General features: G+C 43.2%; 1 protein-coding gene across 1 annotated transcript in view; it reads left to right on the top strand.

The window, feature by feature from the left end:
- Nucleotides 1–22,961, top strand: part of LOC126266933 (chondroitin sulfate proteoglycan 4) — a 551,011-nt gene that overhangs the window by 127,790 nt on the left and 400,260 nt on the right. Inside the window, exon 6 of the mRNA XM_049971625.1 lies at nucleotides 14,716–15,000. Within this exon, the coding sequence (XP_049827582.1) occupies nucleotides 14,716–15,000 (285 nt within the window). The remainder of the gene's footprint in view (nucleotides 1–14,715; nucleotides 15,001–22,961) is intronic.

Raw genomic sequence — 22,961 nt, 5'->3', positions numbered from 1 at the left:
GAATGCAATAGACGAAATTAAGAACAAGCATGTGAAACCGAAACGACCAACAAAATATAATCATACACGTGCAGTTAAATGCAACGAAATTGGTGGAGACATTTTTTAACATTTATTGTGGATGTATTGTTAAATTGTAGGTGCACTGTACAACTTCCTTAACACTGAGCTTTGTTTTTCCGGTTTAACTTAAATTCACGTGAGCTATGGTATTCTTTTTTAAAGCGGATTATCTGAGACATTCCTACAGTTTCAGTCAACGTTATTAGCATCATTTTTCCAAAATTAAATTCTGTACAACTTTTGTTGAAAACTTTGTGTAATTGTCTGGAATTTAAAACAAAAAATAGACCAAGTCGTGAATAAATAAAAAATTTTACAAAATTACTTCTTTGCTTCTCTGGATGTTCTGGAAAACTATTGCATATAAACATCTGGGACATGTTTTATTAGATCCATCAGACAAATAACAAAACAATAAATGGAAATCATGATTTACTTTAACCTCGTACACCTCGTACAATTTTGCGATATATTTATGTGAACTCTTTTTCTGTAGTTTCACTTGTAGAATAACATATTGAAATATTTTCGTATCTTCGTGAATCACCCTGTATAAGACAACAAGTGTCTGGTGCAGTTGTCAGTTCGGTTACTCCTGCTACAATGGCAAGTTATCAAGAATTAAGTGAGCTTGAACGTGGTGTTATAGTCGGCGCACGAGCGATGGGGCACTGCATCTCCGAGGTAGCGACGAAGTGGGGATGTTCTCGTACGACCATTTAAAGAGTGTACCGAGAATATCAAGAATCTGGTAAAGCTTCAAATCTCCGACGTAGCTGCGGCAGGAAAAAGATCCTGCAAGAACGGGACCAACGAAGACTGAAGGGAATCATTAAATGTGACAGAAGTGTAACCCTTCCGCAAATTGCTGCAGATTTCAATGCTGGGCCATCAACAAGTGTCAGAGTGCGAATCATTCAACGAAACATAATCGATATGGGCTTTCGGAGCCGAAGGCCCACTTGTGTACGCTTGATGACTGCACGACACAAAGCTTTACGCCTCGCCTGGGCCCGTCTATATCGAAATTGCGCTGTTGATGACTGGAAACATGTTTCCTGATCGGACGAGTCTTACTTCAAATTGCATCGAGCGGATGGACTAGTACGGGTATGGAAACAACTTCATGAATCCATGAACCCTGCATGTCAGCAGGGGACCGTTCAAGTTGGTGGAGGCTCTGTAATGGTGTGGGGCGTGTGCAGTTGGAGTGATACGGGACCTCTCATACGTCTAGATACGATTCTGACCGATGACACGTACGTAAGCATCCTGTCTGATCACCTGCAACCTTTCATGTCCATTGTGCATTCCGACGAACTAGGGCAATTCTAGCCGGACACTGCGACACCCCACACTACCACATTCGCAACAGAGTTCAGAGTTAAAACCATTCCGATTGCAACCAAATCCCCAGACATGAACATTATTGAACATATCTGGGATGCAAACGTGCTGTTCAGAAGAATCTCCACCCCCTCGTACTCTTACAGATTCATTAGTCGAGTCCACGCCACGTCGTGTTGCGGTACTGAGCGAGGTGGCGCAGTGGTTAGCACACTGGACTCGCATTCAGGAGGACGACGGTTCAATCCCGTCTCCGGCCATCCTGATTTAGGTTTTCCGTGATTTCCCTAAATCCTTTCAGGCAAATGCAGGGATGTTTACTTTGAAAGGGCATTGCCGATTTCCTTCCACGTCCTTCCCTAACCCGAGCTTGCGCTCCGTCTCTAATGACCTCGTTGTCGACGGGACGTTAAACACTAATCTCCTCCTCCTCCTCCGTGTTGTGGCACTTCTGCGTGGTCGCGGGGGCCCAACATTTGCGTTATAATGCACGAATTTCAATTTTCTTACTTCTGTGCTACTAACTCTATTAGCAATAAATTTCGCAGACAGTACCCACACATGCCGCAAAATGCATCCAAATATTACGTCGTGCTACAACATACAGTACTGGAGATATGGTGTCACAAACACTGAAAGATGTGAAAAAAAATGCCTAATCATACATGAAATTTTTTCTTTACTACTAGGCACTCCAACAGTGTAATCATCTTAAGGAACTCACTGACACCTGGCAGCGCTTTTCATAGCTTTCAACTGCGGAGCACAAACGGCTGTAGGTGAAAACGACAGCGGTCTATAGAGCTGTGAAGAGCCATTGTCATAGAGATGTTTACAGAATCTCTTTGCAGACAATGCGAAGCAGCTGCCCTTAGCCTACAGAAACTCTCCGGGATTGTTCCGACACACTAGTACGTTTTATATACTTATTAGTTAAAACGTTTCCTAATTCCAAACGTGTTTTCACGAATATATGGAAATTAATATTTTTCAGTATTACTTCACAAACACAGTTCATTATTTTTTTCGTTTGTAACAGAAGGCCGGCCGGTATGGCCGAGCGGTTCTAGGCTCTTCAGTCAGGGACCACGCTACTGCTACGGTCGCAGGTTCGAATCACGCCTCGTGCATGGACGTGTCTGATGTCCTTAGGTTAGTTAGGTTTAAGAAGTTCTAAGTTCTAGGGGACTGATGACCTCAGATGTTAAGTCCCATAGTGCTCAGAGCCATTTGAACCATTTTCGTAATGGAAAACTAGCAAAATGAATGCCCGGGCATTTGTTACTTCGTATTTACTTAAAGCACTTAGCTATAAATTTAAAAGTGAAGCAGAATACAGGGCACATATATAGAACCTTTCCGTCCTGTTCCTTACAATAAAATCAGTAACTTACATCCCCGTACTTTACGCCGACATCGCAAATTGCGCATCTGCCGAGTGCAACACTTGAAACACGAGCTGTTTCTGCAATATTCCTTCACATTTCTCTGATGCTTTTGGCGCGCCGTAGTACCTCGTCATTATTCTGTAATTACCGCTCCTTTTTGTAACCTAGTATCTCTCCCGTAGTCGTACAATTCCAGGAGAGACCGTTGCAGAGGTCTTAGCTTGCTGGCAATACGAAGAGGCAATAAGCACCAAATTGAGATACCTGATATTGCTTTCTCGAAGACATGAAGCTGTACATATCAGCATATTGCCGATACTCGACGCAATGTGCTGGGGCGGTACAAACATATTGCAACGCATTCCTCGCTGTAAGAAGAGCGCTTTGATAAATCAGAGTCTTCTGTGACTTTGAAAGATGCTACTCTCTTTATATCTTCTGCAATATCTCTTTCGCCCCGTATTCTATTCGCGTAGCATTCTAAGAGATAATATAATGGTAGTAAGCACATCATCAGAGAATAAGTTTCTAAAGACTGTAATGGAAAACACAATCGCATGTTCTTAGGTGTTTCTCAAAGATCTTAGCTGAGACAGTGCTAAATTAACGTTGGCCTCTGACATTCCATACGTTCAACCGTCGTCTAGCATACTAAAAGTGTATGGCCACAGTCCCTTTCATCATAGCGATATCTAGGCTACTTTTCCATTACAGCCGAATCAAGTCCTCTATAGGCCTATACGCTGCGTTGGAAATGAATTCCGAATGTTATTCATATCAAAATTCTGTTATACAGTACTGACTGTAGGTTACTAAATGCGCTTGATTGAAGAAACTATCAAATATGATTTGGGAAAATAGCAACAGAGGAATGTTAGTATTTCCAGTTTGCAGTAAAAAATTGTATCCGTTATAAACAGTTTGCGTGAAGAGAGCGAGGAACAATGTGAGGTAGGCCTTGTCTTTGAAAGAAGAAATACTGAGATCTCATTCTGGACACTGGAGGTAGCATACTAATTAAATGGTGGAATACATTCTCTGTATTGAATTGTTACGATATTTTTTCGAGACAACGAAGTAAGTATGAATGAAACAATATTTCTTAAGCATTTTGGGATATTTAGCAAAAAGCCGTAGTCTGCATAATGTGTTTTGGTACCATTCGTATTGCGTGACAAATCGTGACTGAATTCATTCCAACTATATCTTTTTCCACTGGAAGAGGACGTTACTTTATACATTCTTATCACGACGGCAGTCAAATTTATCTGAATGGTATTGTTCTCAGTCAGAACTTAGTTACAATACACAAAGTGCAATAAAAAATATAGAAATTTTTAACCGAGTTTTTTGCGTTTGTGGTTCGAGGTCTGGCAATGTTACTAACTGACGATATTGAGCTGAATAGCACTTAATAAAAAGTTCATTTATGGTAGGCACCATTATCTTGGAAGCTACAGTGCATATTTCGTCGCAGCTGCTGCGAGACCACCAGCTGGGAAGGCAACGTGAGATCTGAACGATCCCCTCCAGTAACGGCCATAGACCGTTTACTGAGATCGGTATGAGAACCATGGCCCAGTTACAACATTAGCACCCTTTAAACACATAAGATTAGGTAACTTTGTATCAAAGACATTCTGAAGAAATGTTTCGTTCAAAGTATCACAAATGCAACATTAAGTAAGTATATAACTTTTAAAAATCTACAAAATCCATATATTCTCATGCAGTACTAAAAATTTTAAAACTGGCTTTACATGGTACCTTTACTCAAGAGGTTAAATCTTACTCAGGTGTGAATACAAATTCAAATTTCACCATTAATAGGTCAACACACAAAACGGGATTACCACCATAAATTAATGGTGTAATCGCTGATAGCTGTGCTGTCTACATATCAAAGCAGCAACGGTTCAAATTAAGTTGGCTCTGCGCGTCTTATGATATTTTTATTCTTATGCCTTCCAGCGTAACAGCGCTACATATTGCTGTATACTACTTACACTAGATAGCTAATCAGTATACTATCGTAAAATAGTGTGGTGCACCACATCTAACATAGAATTTAAGGGGAACACTACTGCACGCAGGAAAATTTCTTACACTAGTATTCGTAATGGAAATCAGTGTGAAAATCTCATCCTACTTTTCATAGGTGTGTTGGGCAGTGTCTTTAGTGTTTCTGTCGATCGCTTCAAATGGCTCTTTTTCAGTTCAAAGCTTAAAGTGATCACGTAAAAATGTCTAAACCAACAGTTCAAATGGCTCTGAGCACTATGGGACTCAACTGCTGAGGTCATAAGTCCTCTAGAACTTAGAACTACTTAAACCTAACTAACCTAAGGACATCACACACATCCATGCCCGAAGCAGGATTCGAACCTGCGACCATAGCAGTCGCGCGGCTCCGGACTGAGCGCCTAGAACCGCTAGACCACCGCGGCCGGCTAAACCAACAGTGTCTCCCGCCAAGTATGGTGATCCAGTGGGACATTTCGCCTGAAACTATGCAGCTCACGTAACATAAGTGTCATGTGTTTCTTTCTTCAGGGCAATTCTGGGCCGCATTCTGCAGGGGAAGTGAAGCCGCTGCCGCTACAGCGTTTTCGATGGGAAGTGTTTGGTCACCTACAATACAGCCCTTAATTGGCTCCTTCCGTGATTCATCTCTGCTCACAATAACCGCTGGCTACCAAGACAACATTTTGGCACAAAGAACGAAAGGGAGACCAGCGTAGAGAACTGACGGAAAGGACTGGCGACTGCTTTCTGTGCGGAGGGTACTGGAAAGTTTGTACAACGCCACGACAAATGTGTAAGTCAGAGGTATCTGGAAGGTGTGGCTAACTGTAGCGAATAAAAAAATTTTTTATATTCACATTAGTTTCCATTTCGCGATCGATCGGTCCCTACTTTCCGAAAGCCCTCGTAACTAAGTACAGCATTGAAAACCTGCATCAAAAGCCACGCCAGTTTACGCTGTACACAAACTACAAAATCATTACTTGTTTGCTCACACTGTATTTGGCTCTGCAAATACCCTTCCTGGTATATTTGACCAGGTCACACAAGGCGTGTAATACTTCCACAGACAGAGCCGCTAAAGGCACAGCCCTCCCCTTTCATCGCGCATATGGGGCCGGAAAAGAGGTCTCAACAAGAATCGCAAATACCATCTTGCATAACCAGCACACATGCGTGAAATCTGCAATCACGTTAAGCCACAAGTTGTAAAACGTCACCGTACGAAACCCATAGCAATGAGCACAGATAGGGAGAGAATGAACCACTCACGTCTTGCTATTAGCCTCATGCCAGACCAACAATAATAGCAATACCATGTGACAATCCCGGAACAACTGACGTGGGTCGCAGGCCGTCGTAGCTCAGAAGCAGACAACACTAACCTTGTGCCGCTCCAGTAGATGGGCCACATGACCCATCACACAAAGACCGTGGTTAATTTGCAGCGTCTCCTGACCAGGTGCATCCATAGAATTCCAGTTCTGGTCGCTACACATACAATATCACCTTTTCACTATAACAGATTGTCACTAAAAAGGTCGTGAACTCTCGTCAAAACAGCGAAGTCAAGGCGCTTGCTGTATCAACAACAAGACGACAACCAACAACCAACTATAGCGACGACGTTACTTCAAATACCGAATAGCAAAGTACCTATCAAACTCAACGTAAATGGTTTCCATTAAATAACCTACTATCTGCTTTTTGCATCGACGAACCTGGCCACTATTATAATACCATCTTTTCTAGAGCCATCATCCGATAATTCAGACAAGTCATGCGGAATTCGCAGTAGAAAAACTACAGGTCAACTATGTGCCCGCGGACGCCAACCATTAATACTTCTCGCTATTATGCCCGAGCCACTCAACACGACTTCCGTGATGAACACCGAAGTGTCTAACTCGCAGCATATCACAGGGCCGTTAGACAGCTCCACGCCTCAGCCGTGCTCCGCTGTCCGCCACAGAGGGCGCTCACTCGACAGCGTAGAAGGTAGCTGCCCATCACTGCCCCAAAGTGCGGCGCCCGCCAAGCACACGACCGAACTCAAATCGCCGGAGCGGTGGACAACCTGCACAACTTTATGAAACATAATGAACTGACAGGGTGTTTCAAAAGTGACCGGTATCTTTGAAACGGCAATACAAACTAAACGAGCAGCGATAGAAATACACCGTTTGTTGCAATATGCTTGGGACAACAGTACATTTTCAGGCAGACGAACTTTCCCAAATTACAGTAGTTACAATTGTCAACAACAGATGGCGCTGCGGTCTGGGAAACTCTATAGTACGATATTTTCCACATATCCACCATGCGTAGCAATAATATGGCGTAGTCTCTGAATGAAATTACCCGAAACCTTTGACAACGTGTCTGGCGGAATGGCTTCACATGCAGATGAGAAGTACTGCTTCAGCTGTTCAATTGTTTCTGGATTCTGGCGGTACACCTGGTCTTTCAAATGTCCCCACAGAAAGAAGTCACAGGGGTTCATGTCTGGCGAATAGGGAGGCCAATCCACGCCGCCTCCTGTATGTTTCGGATAGCCCAAAGCAATCACACGATCATCGAAATATTCATTCAGGAAATTAAAGACGTCGGCCGTGCGATGTGGCCGGGCACCATCTTGCATAAACCACGAGGTGTTCGCAGTGTCGTCTATGGCAGTTTGTACCGCCACAAATTCACGAAGAATGTCCAGATAGCGTGATGTAGTAATCGTTTCGGATCTGAAAAGTGGGCCAATGATTCCTTTGGAAGAAATGGCGGCCCAGACCAGTACTTTTTGAGGATGCAGGAACGATGGGACTGCAACATGGGGCTTTTCGGTTCCCCATATGCGCCAGCTCTGTTTATTGACGAAGCAGTCCAGGTAAAAATAAGCTTCGTCAGTAAACCAAATGCTGCCCACATGCATATCGCCGTCATCAATCCTGTGCACTATATCGTTAGCGAATGTCTGTCGTGCAGCAATGGTAGCGGCGCTGAGGGGTTGCTGCGTTTGAATTTTGTATGGATAGAGGTGTAAACACTTGGCGCATGAGACGATACGTGGACGTTGGCGTCATTTGGACCGCAGCTGCAACACAGCGAACGCAAACCCGAGGCCGCTGTTGGATCACCTGCTGCACTAGCTGCGCGTTGCCCTCTGTGGTTGCAGTACGCGGTCACCCTATCTTTCCAGCACGTTCATCCGTCACGTTCCCAGTCCGTTGAAATTTTTCAAACAGATCCTTTATTGTATCGCTTTTCGGTCCTTTGGTTACATTAAACCTCCGTTGAAAACTTCGTCTTGTTGCAACCACACTGTATTCTAGGCGGTGGAATTCCAACACCAGAAAAATCTTCTGTTCTAAGGAATAAACCATGTTGTCCACAGCACACTTGCACGTTGTGAACAGCACACGCTTACAGCAGAAAGACGACGTACAGAATGGCGCACCCACAGACCGCGTTGTCTTCTATATCTTTCACATCACTTGCAGCGCCATCTGTTGTTGAAAATTGTAACTACTGTAATTTCGAAAGTTTGTCCGCCTGAAAATGTACTGTTGTCTCAAGCATATTGCAACAAGCGGTGTATTTCTATCGCTGCTTGTTTAGTTTTTATTGCCGTTTCAAATATACCGGTCATATTTGAAACACCCTGTACCATTACGTAATCATTAACGACCACAACGATCCTTGGAAGTCCTAACATAGCGCTGAACGTGTACAATTGTAGCTTACTGACATCCTCTATGAGGTTACAGCAAGCACAACCAGTTTCTGTAATAAGAGGCAAAGAATTAATTTCAGGTTTCATGCTCTAACAATAAGCGAAATAGAGCCTCTGCAAAGTGAAAACACACTATTTTATTCTTCTTTAACAAAAATTAAAGAAGATGAAATCAAGACTGACAACACAGAGGTCATGGCGGTGTGACGAATTGTGGGCTATTAACGTCTTCTCATATGGCTTAAATTTTTCTGTGCATCAATGTCTAAGCGAGCATTACCAATGTGCTCGAAGTCAGCTACGGAAATCTCTGCGCTTGGCTTCCTCCAGGCCACCATATATTGCTCTTTGCAAAGAAATGCGTACATGCATGAGTTGGAGGTCACATCCCTCTCATTGGACTGTCTCACAAAGATTCAGACGGAAAGCAGCTCCTCGTGACGCGAATTGTAAAATTTATTCTCTCGTAGTATTCAAAGTATTAATTACGTCTTTAATAAAAGAAACTTACAAGGAATCCCAAAATCTTACATTCCTGTCCTCAGTCCGTGAGTTTTATATTCCCTTCCTGCGACCCGTTAATAATGAGTCAAACCTTCAACGGTGTCACGTGAGTGAATGGCGGGTGCTTTTGCAGCGAAGTGCACCAAGATTAAAACACTTGACTGTTTTACGAGACACTAAGGCGACGGGGAATTAACGCAAGATATGGACAACTACTTTAGCGACGGCGGTACGTCATTACCTTTCCACTCCTTGGAGACCAAAATCTGGAAACGAACGTTATGTCTAGAACGAGTGACACGACTTGCGTTTGAGTGTGTTATCTCAGCAACGGCGGCAGACTGACACACTAAGTAAAGTATTGTATCTTATGTTAACTTCTTTTATATATCTTTTGTGCGTATTACCGTGAATGTTGTACGACATATTACATCTTCCCTCATGATCCACCTGTCTTAGGTGATTTCTCTTCCCAAAGCAGAAACAAATATTTTATTTATATATATTTTCTGAGTGGTTAGATAATCAACGTTTTTATTCCTGTCTCGTGACATTGCCTTCATCCATTGATACCTGTTGCTGCAACTCATCATTATGGCTCTAGAAAGATTTTCGTTCTAGCTTTATGTGTCTGTGAATACTCATAAATCGAGAGAAACGTTGGCTCCCTTACATCTGTGTGGTTTCTGACTGCTGGGTGAACTCGTAATTTGTGACTGTCGCTACAGATATAACTCAGTGTTTAGTTGTACAAGTGGACTTACATCGTGCGAAGATACACACCGAAGAGCCAAGGATATCGGTAGCCTGAATAACATCGTCTAAGGCACCCAAGAGCACGCGGAGGTGCCGCAGCACGACGTGGCAAGGACTAAACTAACGTCTGAAGTAGTGCTGGACGGAACTGACACCATGAATCCTGCAGCGCTGCATATGAATCCTTAAGATAACGATGGGTGGGAGATCTTTTCTGAACAGCACGTTGCAAGGCACCCCGAATATCCACAATAATGTTCATTTTGGGGAATTTCGTAGCCGGCGGAGCTCCATCAGATCAGAAGAGTATTCCTGGTGCCACTCTGTAGCAGATCTGGACGTATGGGGTGTCGCATTGTCTTGCTCGGATTGCCCGAGTCCGTAGAAATGCACAATGGACATGAATCGATGCAGGTGGTCGTAGATGATGATTACGTACGTGTCGCCTCCCAGAGTCGCATCTAGACGTACCAAAAATCCCATATCACTTGAAATGCACTCACCCTACAGCATTACAGAGCCTCCACCAACTTGAACAGTTCCCTGCTGACACGCAGGATCCATGGATTCATGGGAGTGTCTCCAGACCCGTACTTGTTCATCCTCTAGCTGCAATTTGAAACAAGATTAGTCCGACCTGCCAACATGTTTCCAGTCATCCACAGCCCAATTTCGATATAGACGGGCCCAGGCGAGGCATAAAGCTTGTATCGTGCAGTCATCAAGGCTATACAAGTGGGCCTTAAACTCCGAATGCCCACATCGATGATGTTCCGTTGAATGATTCGCACATTGACACATGTTGGTGGCCCAGCATTGAAATCAGCAGCAATTCGTAGAATGGTTGTACTTCTGTCACGTTGAAAGAGTCTCTTCAGGCGTTGTTGGTCCCGTCCTTTCAGGATCAGGCCGCTGCGATATCGGGTGATATTCACAGTACAGTCGTGAAACGGTCTTATGGGAAAATCCCAACTTCATCGCTACCTCGGAGATGCTGTGTCCCATCGTTCATGCACCGACTATAACAACACGTTCAAACTCACTTAAATCTTGATAACCAGCCATTGTAGTAACAGCAACCGACCCAACAACTGCGTCAGACACTTCATGTCTTGTAGGCGTTGCCGACTTACTAAGATACTGCGAGCTACTATGCTGTGGTCTAAGGAATTTATTGGCCAGACGCAATGTTTCGTTTCCATCTGCGGAGTATACCATCTACATCTACGTGATTACTGTTACCACCTTCAAGCTGTCTCTACTGTTCTACTCTCGAACGGTGCGCGGAAGAAAACAAGCACTTAAATTTCTCAGTGCGAGCCCTGAACAGAATGTTTCCGCAATCGGAGGAGAACGCTAGCGATTGAAATTTCATGAGAAGATCCCGTCGTCACGAAAAACGCCTTTGTTTTAATGATTGCCACTCCAATTCACCTACCATGTCTGTGGGATTGTCTCCCCTATTTCGCGATAAGAAGTTGTCCAATACGCACTCTGAGTTGTTGCTGTTGTGCATCTCCAACAAATTCATTCGACGAGAGCATAATCGCACAGAATATATTAAGAAGTGTGTCAGTTCCACCCGGCTTAGTATGTAGGATAAGATTGCTATCGATGGCCTGGTTCCATCCATGGGCCGGCTCGGTTTCTCTGTGGATACTGAAAGCAGGCACTTGCTAGTAGTGACTAAGTGTTGCCAGCATTTCCAAAGAATTGCCATGTTTGTGGTGACCTGTTCTACAAAGTCACGAAGCACAAGGGAAACTGGGTAAGATTTTCTATACATTCTTGTAATTGACTAGTATTAATGGCTAAAACGTCTTATTGATATGGTAATAGTGATTAAATTTCTGCTGCCGTATCATTGGAAAACACGAGCAATTAACACCATTTGTTCATACTAACAACATAAAGACTTGGAGTTGTTCAGCGATGCGGTGCGAGATACATTGAATGAACCACATCGAATTTGTCTAATACACACATCAAAAAAAGTTTTTCATCACCCCTGTTCCCAAAACTCATGAAGATAGAAGTTGACTGTAGTTATTGTATCACAGACACAGTGTCTTTGACTTTTCAGAGATCCCACTAAACCCGCCAAAAGATGTTAACAACCATGCATCACCAGCGTCTATTAGACATAGGGGGTCCGACAGCCGATCAGTTCCAGTCATTCCAAAAAGGAAGGAAGTACACGGTTCGTGTTGTCTGAAGTTCAACTGTGCCTAGACCGTCAAAACCGCTGCTCGATCGTGTCCGCATTGTTACTTTGTGCCAAGAAGAACTTTCAACAAGGGAAGGGTCCAGGTGTCTCGGAGTGAACGAAAGCGATACTGTTCGAACATGGAGGAGATAAAGAGAGACGGGAACTGTCGATGACATGCCTCGCTCAAGCCGGCCAAAGACTACAACTTCAGTGGACGACCACTGTCTACGGATTATGTCTCAGAGTAACCTTGACAACAACGTCACCATGTTGAATAATGCTTTTTGCGAAGCCACAGGGCGTCGTATTACGACGGAAACTGTGCGCGATAGGCTGCATGATGAACAACGGCACACCCGACATCCATGGCGAGGTCCACCTCTGCAACCACGACACCATGCAGCGCGGTACAGATAGGCCCTACAACATGCCGAATGGACCGCTCAGGATTGGCATCACGTTCTTTTCACGGATGAGTGTCGCATGCCTCTAACCAGACAATCGTCGGAGACGCGCGTGGAGGCAAACCGGTCAGGCTTAACGCCTTAGACACACTGTCCAGGGAGTGCTGCAAGGTGACGGTTCCCTGCTGTTTTGAGGTGGCATTATGTGGGGCCGGCGTATGCCACTAGGAATCATGGAAGGCACCGTAACGGCTGTACTATACGTGAATGCCATCCTCCGACGGATAGTGCAACCATATCGGCAGCATATTGGCGAGGCATTCGTCTTCATGGACGACAATTTGCGCACCTATCGTTCACATCTTGTGAATGACTTCCTTCAGGATAACAACATCTCTCGACTAGAGTGGGCAGCATGTTCTCCAGGCATGAACCCTATCGAACATGCCTGTGATAGATTGAAAAGGGCTGTTTATGGACGACGTGCCTCCCCAACCATTTGTAGGGATCTACGCTGAATCGCCGTTGAGGAGTGGGACAATGTGGACCAACAGTGCCTTGATGAACCTGTGGATAGTATGCCAGGACGAATACAGGCATGCATCAATGCAAGAGGACGTGCTACTGGGTATTAGAGGTACTGGTGTGTAGAGCAGTCTTGACCACGACCACTGAAGGTCTCGCCGTATGGTGGTACAACACGCAATTTGTTGTTTCGATGAGCAATAAAAAGGGCGGAAATGATGTTTATGATGATATCTATTCCAATTTTCTGTACAGTTTCCGGAGCTCTCGGAACCGAGGTGATGCGAAACTTTTTTCATGTATGCATAAGGTGTACGTAGCCCACTACGAAAGAAATTTAAGTTTTCAATAATTTGTAAGAGTTTTCACCACTAGTTAAATAGTTTTTATTAAAAGTACAAAAGAGACGACATTTCTACTTTTAGGCTCCTTGGTTTCGAATACTTGTTATTCAGTTTAAGATGCCAACACAAAATTATTGAATGTAATTAAAAATGAAATATATTGACACTTACTAAGATGTCTATAGTATTTCACAGCCCATTCACGGAAACTCCCTGGCCCAATGAAGGAAACCAATCCCCCTGATTGCGCCAATGGCATATGTTTTAATTTTTCAAATATTTAATTAACAGTGAATATTTATGTCTTCGGTGTCTACCATATGGAAATGCAAAAGAAAATGTTCAACTTACAGAGATAATAAAATACTGAATACAATATCCAAAGATTTTGTTATGTAGTGGCTTAGCGTCCGCCGTTTCTCTCGCGTAGAATGTATCCCTGTAGAGTCCTTCGTTTTGTATTGTTTACAAATTGCCACACCTTCTTAGCTTTTGACGTACATAAGGCTACATAAGCATGGTCTTTCCCGAAAGTACTTATTACCGAATTTTTGTGTTGTTTACAAATTGCAACACCTGCTTAGCTTTTCACGAACATAAGGCTACATAAGCATGGTCTTTTCCGAAAGTACTTATTATCTAAAAGCGATTCTGGTAGCTGGAGTTCGAAGTTTTTGTTGATCATGCCTTTTTTGGTCTTACGGAGATATTTCCAGTGCAACTTTCATCCATTAACATATATTTCCTTACATCTGACCAAGAAGTGAAATGCCAGTTTTGATAACGCAACTTTAAATTTTTTTTTTTCATGTAATGAAATATTTTCTTAAAGGTTTTCATCGCCTATTGCACTACCTTAGGGGTTGAAATTCCAGAAATACTGAAACACGTATTTTTGTTATTTCTAACTCAGAAGTCAAAGACCAATTTCCGTAGATGTAGCCTTAAAAGTCCTTTAGTAGATCTTTAGTAATTACTTATTTTCAAAAAAAAACTTTCACTCGCTATTTCACCCTCCCTCTCCCTATTGGTTGAATTTCAAAACATGGTAAAGCACATATTTTTTATTTTGCGATTCAGACCCCAAATACCAGTTTTCGTATTTCTAGCTTCAAAATTCCCTTGGTAACTATATACTTTCAAGAAGTTTTCCATCCCCTGATTCACCCCCTTATAAGTGTAATTTCGAAAAATCCATTCTTAAACGATGCCTGCAGTGTAAGATCCACACGTCCTCCGAATTTCAAGTTTCTACCCGTAGCGGTTTGGGCTCGGTGATGGTTAGTCAGTCAGTCAGGACACTGCCTTTTATTTCTTTAGGCGACCCATCGATAGCAACCTTCCCATAACCGACGACACTACTGTGACGTCGCGCTCGACCTCCACAAGGTGCTGAGGGGAGCTGGTTTGGCGACTGCTGCAGGTGTTCTCCAAGCCGACGCTGCCGGTCGACCTGGAGATCCTGGTGCTGACGCCGCTGCAGGTGGCCGAGGGCGGCTCGGCGCCGGTGACGACGCGCAACGTCGACGTGGTGCTGGACTTCCCCAAGTACGGCGTGCGCGACACGGGCGTGCTCTTCTTCGTGGTGGAGCCGCCCAGGCACGGCCGCCTGGAGGTGGACCGCCAGCCGCACGGCCAGGGCCTGCAGTCGCAGGGGCAGGCGCAGGCGCCGCTCGCCTTCACGCTGCTCGACATGACCAAGGACAAGGTGCGTGCCGCCTCCCTAGCACGGCGCAGCGAACGTGGCGAGTACGCTTCTCAAAACATTAGCCAGGCCTCAGACACCAGTACGGCAACGACCTTGCCTCAGTGGCTCCCCGTTTTGAATTGTGTGCATTTTTATTAGATACGGTACAGAAATATGTATATAATTCAAAAAGGGGAAGAATTATTACCATAAATCACAAAAATCACTCGATCGATTTAAATCTAATTTCTCACGCTACGGGTGGACAAATGTGTGCTATACCTTTTTAACTGAAGAAACGTTGTCAGCTAACATTAAAGTTGTATTCTGGCTTATGGGCTTATGATTACAATATTACTACAGAGTCCGAACTTGCAGTAACAATAAACCAGGTGGAATGTTAGAGAGTGAGGGGATGGTGGGACATAAAAGCTGGAAAAGGAGGAAACGCACAGCGGCTGGGGGAGGAGAGTAAGAACGAGAAGATGGACGTACACTGACGGAGAAAGAGTCCAACACCGAGAAATAATTAATGTAGAGTATTGAACTCTGGCGAAAAAACTTCCCTAGTTAACTTATTTAAGTGATTAATGTTGTATAATCACAGGTTAAGGTAGGCACGAGAAAAGTCACTGCAAATGTGAAGTGTTAGTACATTAATATCCGGCGTAACCGACAGAATCTTAAATCCAAGCACACAAACATTCGTGCAGTGTGTTGTACAGGTGCCGCATGTGAATTTGTGCAATGGAGTTATATGGCTGTTGCACTTGTTTCGTCAATATCGGGACTGTTCTTCTTGGTTTTGGATGACACTGAAGTTGTCGTCCGATGGTGTCCGATATGTGCTCCATTAGAGACAGATCAGGTGATCGAGCAGGCCAAGTCAACATGTCGACACACTGTAGAGCATGTTGGTTTACAACAGCGTTATGTGGACTGGCGTTACACTGTTGGAAAGCATCCCATGGAATGCTGTTCATGAATGGTAGCACATCAGGTCGAATCGCCAGACTGACGTATAATTTTGCTACCAGGGTACGTGGGATAGTCACCAGAGTGCTCCTGCTGTCATACGAAATCGCATTCCACACCGTAACTCCAGGTGTAGATGTAGGTGTATGGCACGCAGAGAGGTTGGTCACAGGCCCTCAGCTGACCTCCTGCGTCACAAATGACGGTGTTCTCTAGTTAGTGTAATGCACGGTATTGGGCCAATGGTTCTGAGCTGTCCTCAAAGTAACAGATTTGTAACAGTTTGATGTGTCACTGTGGTTCCAACTGCGGTTCGAGCTGCAGGTGCAGTACGACTCGCAGAGTCATACGCCGAACACGGTGGTCTTCCCTCTCCGTAGCGTCACGTGGCCGAAGCGTCTTCGACTTAGGATGCCAACCAACACCAAAATATCTCAGAAAATTTCCATCGCTGAATTATTCAACGTAGAAAGAAAACCAAATTGGAACTAAGTCAAAAAGCGAATATGACAAAACTCTTCTGACTTTTAAAGTGCAGAATAACAGAACTGTTGCCATAAATGTTGCTGAAAGAGTAACTATAAATAAAGTGGACACGGAAAAATGTACGAATGTTTCGTCATTTCGTGTTGTGCTGGCGGTGATAAACTAAATCCAATATTCATTTTCAAGCGCAAAACGATGCCCAAACCTTTTGACATACCGTCACGTGTTGTTCACGTACATGACAAGGGTTGGATGGACTACGCTGGTATGAAATTATAGATTAACGGAGTGTGAATGAGAAGGAAATGTGCTTCGTTTAAGAAGATTTCTTGTGCTTGATCAATTTAGTAGTCATTTAAAAATTCTGTGGAAAAGTGATTGAGACTAGGAAATACAGCGCTTGCTATTATTCCAGAATGGCTCACAATCGCACGCTTATGATGTCTCCAAATAAACCATTTAAACTGTATGCCGGAGAAGAACGGAACAAATGGATGAGGGACTAAACCCAACACGAATTCACACCGAAGAGAGGTTTAGAACGACCTACAATTATACATGTGTGTCAGTGGATAAAACAGTCTTGGTCTACAGTGAGAGAAGACATTATCGTTAAATCTTTCAAGAAGTGTGGCGTAAACAAAGCCTTCGATGACAGTGACAGGGAACAACGATGATGACGGAGAAGGAGAAGAAGAGAAAGAGGAAGTTCAGATGACGATTTTCAGGGATTTTAAAGGATGGTTAGGTTTTATAATGTAAGAATTTGTTTTGGTCTAGCTTTGCAGTATAATAATAAAAATGGTAAAAATATAATTTTTTTGAAAATTTGTATAAAAATTAAGATGCTTCTTGTAGCCCGTAAAATACCATGTGTGTGGTGACCAAAACATTTCTATTTCAGGGCGATGCTGCAACATATATGCAGTGTAGCGCGGCTCTAAAACGGGCATGTAAGCACCGACATGTAGGCAACGTATTAATATGGCTTTCATTTCTTTCCGACGAGCATGTGATCAGCGCGGGAAAGTGAACGATGTTATTACCAAATAAGATCAAACACGACCAACTTGCTGTTATACTTTTCTTTGCTGCCAATGGATAAACAATGGTGCATATCCTTTAGAGACTGAAGTAAGTATATGGGGTAGCATGTCTTTCGTAAACCACATTTGTGGATCGGTGCGCTAAGTCCCTTGCTGGTCGCCATTCGACCCAAGACGTCGGTCGATCTGGGAGGCCTATTTACGGCACTTCATATGCGAGACACTCGAGTACCCTTCCTTAGACTTGGTCTTCTCCCGAGCGATTATGGCGCCTTCGCTCCCTTCAAGGCAACCGTACATCCTTGTGACCACCTCCTCCAGTAGTCATTAGAATGGCTACGTTTTTGTCAAGTCTATCTGCAATATCGCAGAAGGAACATCCAGCTCTTCGTAGCCCTATTATTAAGCTTCGTTCAATCTCTGGCGTCCTCACCGATCTTGGCTATCATCAACTTACCACGACCTATCTCATAGGTTGCTGATCATCTTTCACGCCTACAACTACCGTTCATGTCGTACACCTCCGTCGTGGCGTTGCGAATTTGTCTACCGTCACTATATTTATGTATACAGTAAAATACAACATGTGTTGCAACTTTACTTCGTTTACGAATAATTTTAGCCGCAACGCAGCAGATTACTCGTCTCTCCGTTTTCTGATTTCCTCTTGTTAAACATACATGCGAACACAATTCTCTGCGCGGTAGGGCGAAAGATATTATTCGTTTCGACATTTTCAAATTATACAGAAGACCGGTAAACGAATCCTCCATGGGATAAAAAATGTATTTAGAACTTTTAAAGAGCATAAAGTCACGGCCACTCTTTTCTTGAATGAGATTCAGAAATTTATTGCGGATGAATACTCAAAAATTCGGAATACATCTAAAGATATTTGAGGGGCGCGTTTCGAAACTTGAAAACAGTTTCAGTCTACCAGTTTCTGCTTCACTGAGATTACCAGTCATGATTCACACTTTCAATTCATTACAAATTCGTCGACCAATGGAGCGTGAGTTATTTACTTTTAATTATTTATAAATTCTTCGAACAATGGAGAATGAGTTACTCAACTTTAAAGTATCGCATAAATGTAAGCAATAACGAAACGTTAGCCATTTTTTAATGAGGCTGCGATGTGAGGCAATGTTTTTAACCAACAGTTTTGCTGCAGTCGTTTTACAGCAACTTCATAGCGAATCCAAAATATATGTTTCATTTTTCATGCTTCAATTAAAACGATTTCCGAGAAAGTACTTCGGCAACTTTGCTCCGTTTACATCTGGTACTTTCTTTCAGAAGCACAGCACACGAGTCAATTTCCAGCTTTCTGCCTTCCTCGAACGAAACTTAAGTCAGGACACTATTATTTGCTTGGTATGGCAAAGAAGTCTGCGATAAAAAGTCCACGACGAAGAATTAAGGCATTGAGTCTCAACAATGTATTGCACTGCCTACTAAGCTGTACAAGAGGAATATTATAACAGGTCCTAAACGAGGAAGTCATGCATGTCCCTTCTTATTTTTTTTTTCTTTTATTTGTACCACTTCATCCAGCTTCCAATGCTTATTGAACAACTGACACACACATACACCCATGATTCTCATACAACGTTTACCTTGGCTGTATACATATTACTTGGGCCGCGTTCCTACCAGTCATGAGATGTCATTACATATGGCATTTCAATATAGAACATAAAACATTCCTGATGTGAACTGCTTTCATGGTGTAAGTAATATAAAAGTGGTGACATTCACTTACTTAACATTGTTCTCCGAATTTTATTCTCGGCTCCCAAACTAAATACGATACGCCTCTCAAGTCGTCTTGCGTTGATACTTAATGCTCCCGTTGCGGACCCGGGCAGTGCCACTAGTAATATATGGCATCAAACATCTACAGCGTAATCCTACAATCTTATTGCAAGCAAATCGTCTTCAGATACCTCTAAGAACCAAACAAAATGCCACTTAAGCACATTAGGCTATTGACTTCATATGCTATGTACAAAGTCAAATATACCTATTCTGGATGAGACATTGCAGTCATACTCAGAGCCTCCTATGTAGTGTGACTGTTGGCTCTTGTTCAACAATTACATTATAGATTGTTGACGCATGTGTTACCTTCGTTTTTACATGTGGAAGCTCCTTGATGCTATAATTGATGAGTTACTTCGTACTCAGTATGAGAATGTGTTACTGTGTAAGTTCTAAGTACGACTAATGTACTTAAACGACAGTTTTTGTCTGGAAATGAATTGCTTGTCATCTGAAAACAGTAACGTTTATAAAGACTTAGCGACCCAAGGCTGCTAAATAAAAACCTGTACTTCTGCCTTACTTATTCCTCACTGGACACCGCAACAGTACGGAGTTTCTGGGAAATTGATAAATTTGGACTGCGTTTACGACACTGAACCGGTGAGTGCAAATCCTTGCCCGAGCATATAGACTGACGTCATCTGTAATTTTCCTAAGCCGATTTTAACGAATACATGTAAGAAAAATGTAGATTTTTACGGTCTGAAATGTCAAACAAATAAAAATGTTCCGGGTTATTAAGCCGAATGACTTTCATGTTGAAACCCATGTTTCGTCCCCGACTACCAAGACAGCATCTTCAAATGCTGTTGTAGCTTTTATTTGAAGGTTCTATGCACAGCTCTATGCACACCTTGGCTCGCTACTGAGTCATCATTGAGCTAGTGTGTGCATAAACTAATCTACAAACCTTCTTGAATGGGTCCTCCGCGGGATCAAGGTATGCTTTAATATATCAGAATGCCCGGACGGTCCCTTCGAAAACGGAGGTACGATTTCCTTTCTGTTCTCTTTCCTACTTGACATCTGGAAACAAATGAAATCATCGTCATTAGACCTTTAGACTCTAAACTTCCTTCCGTGTGGGTTAGCTGCGGATTTTTCGTGTAATTTAAACGTATTCATCGTCCAGTGCTTCGTCTCTTGTACAAATGTGAAGTCTACATCTACATCTACATCTACATCCATACTCCGCAGGCCACCTGACGGTGTGTGGCGGAGGGTACCCTGAGTACCTCTATCGGTTCTCCCTTCTATTCCAGTCTCGTACGTGGAAAGAAGGATTGTCGGCATGCTTCTGTGTGGGCTCTAATCTCTCTGATTTTATCCTCATGGTCTCTTCGCGAGATATACGTAGGAGGGAGGGAGCAATATACTGCTTGACTCTTCGGTGAAGGTATGTTCTCGAAACTTTAACAAAAGCCCGTACCGAGCTACTGAGCGTCTCTCCTGCAGAGTCTTCCACTGGAGTTTATCTATCATCTCCGTAACGCTTTCGCAATTACTAAATGATCCTGTAACGAAGCGCGCTGCTCTCCGTTGGATCTTCTCTATCTCTTCTATCAACCCTACCTGGTGCGGATCCCACACTGCTGAGCAGTATTCAAGCATTGGGCGAACAAGCGTACTGTAACCTACTTCCTTTGTTGTCGGATTGCATTTCCTTAGGATTCTTCCAATGAATCTCAGTCTGGCATCTGCTTTACCGACGATCAACTTTATATGATCATTCCATTTTAAATCACTCCTAATGAGTACTCCCAGATAATTTATGGAATTAACTGCTTCCAGTTGCTGACCTGCTATTTTGTAGCTAAATGATAAGGGACCTATCTTTCTATGTATTCGCATCACATTACACTTGTCTACATTGAGATTAAATTGCCAGTCCGTGCACCATGCGTCAATTCGCTGCAGATCCTCCTGCATTTCAGTACAATTTTCCATTGTTGCAACCTCTCGATACACCACAGCATCATCTGTAAAAAGCCTCAGTGAACTTCCGATGTCATCCACCAGGTCATTTATGTATATTGTGAATAGCAACGGTCATATGACACTCTCCTGCGGCACACCTGAAAACAGTCTTACTTCGGAAGACTTCTCTCCATTGAGAATGACATGCTGCGTTCTGTTATCTAGGAACTCCTCAATCCAATCACACAATTGATCTGATAGTCCGTATGCTCTTACTTTGTTCATTAAACGACTGTGGGGAACTGTGTCGAACGCCTTGCGGAAGTCAAGAAACACGGCATCTACCTGTGAACCCGTGTCTAAGGCCCTCTGAGTCTCGTGGACGAATAGCGCGAGCTGGGTTTCACACGACCGTCTTTTTCGAAACCCATGCTGAAGTCTCCAGAAAAGACATTATACTCGAACATAATACGTGTTCCAAAATTCTACAACTGATCGACGTTAGAGATATAGGTCTATAGTTCTGCACATCTGTTCGACGTCCCTTCTTGAAAACGGGGATGACCTGTGCCCTTTTCCAATCCTTTGGAACGCTTCGCTCTTCTAGAGACCTACGGTACACCGCTGCAAGAAGAGGGGCAAGTTCCTTCGCGTACTCTGTGTAAAATCGAACTGGTATTCCATCAGGACCAGCGGCCTTTCCTCTTTTGAGCGATTTTAATTGTTTCTCTATCCCTCTGTCGTCTACTTCGATATCTACCATTTTGTCAACTGTGCGACAATCTATAGAAGGAAGCACAGTGCAGTCTTCCTCTGTGAAACAGCTTTGGAAGAAGACATTTAGTAATTCGGCCTTTAGTCTGTCATCCTCTGTTTCAGTACCATTTTGGTCACAGAGTGTCTGGACATTTTGTTTTGATCCACCTACCGCTTTGACATAGGACCAAAATTTCTTAGGATTTTCTGCCAAGTCAGTACATAGAACTTTACTTTCGAATTCATTGAAAGCCTCTCGCATAGCCCTCCTCACACTGCATTTCGCTTCGCGTAATTTTTGTTTGTCTGCAAGGCTTTGGCTATGTTTATGTTTGCTGTGAAGTTCCCTTTGCTTCCGCAGCAGTTTTCTAACTCGGTTGTTGTAGCAAGGTGGCTCTTTCCCATCTCTTACGATCTTGCTTGGCATATACTCATCTAACGCATATTGTACCATGGTTATGAACTTGGTCCACTGATCGTCAACACTGTCTGTACTTGAGACAAAACTTCTGTGTTGAGCCACCAAGTACTCTGAAATCTGCTTTTTGTCACTTTTGCTAAACAGAAAAATCTTCCTACCTTTTTTAATATTTCTATTTACGGCTGAAATCATCGATGCAGTAACCGCTTTATGATCGCTGATTCCCTGTTCTGCATTAACTGATTCAAATAGTTCGGGTCTGTTTGTCACCAGAAGGTCTAATATGTTATCGCCACGAGTCGGTTTTCTGTTTAACTGCTCAAGGTAGTTTTCAGATAAAGCACTTAAAAATATTTCACTAGATTCTTTGTCCCTGCCACCCATTATGAACGTTTGAGTCTCCCAGTCTATATCCGGCAAATTAAAATCTCCACCCAGAACTATAACATGGTGGGGAAATCTACTCGAAATATTTTCCAAATTATTCTTCAGCTGCTGAGCCACAACAGCTGCTGAGCCCGGGGGCCTAAAGAGACATCCAATTACCATGTCTG

The sequence above is a fragment of the Schistocerca gregaria genome, chromosome 4, assembly GCF_023897955.1.
Source record: "Schistocerca gregaria isolate iqSchGreg1 chromosome 4, iqSchGreg1.2, whole genome shotgun sequence".
NCBI classification, from domain to species: Eukaryota; Metazoa; Arthropoda; class Insecta; order Orthoptera; family Acrididae; genus Schistocerca; species Schistocerca gregaria.
This window is presented reverse-complemented; position numbering and strand designations above follow the sequence as displayed.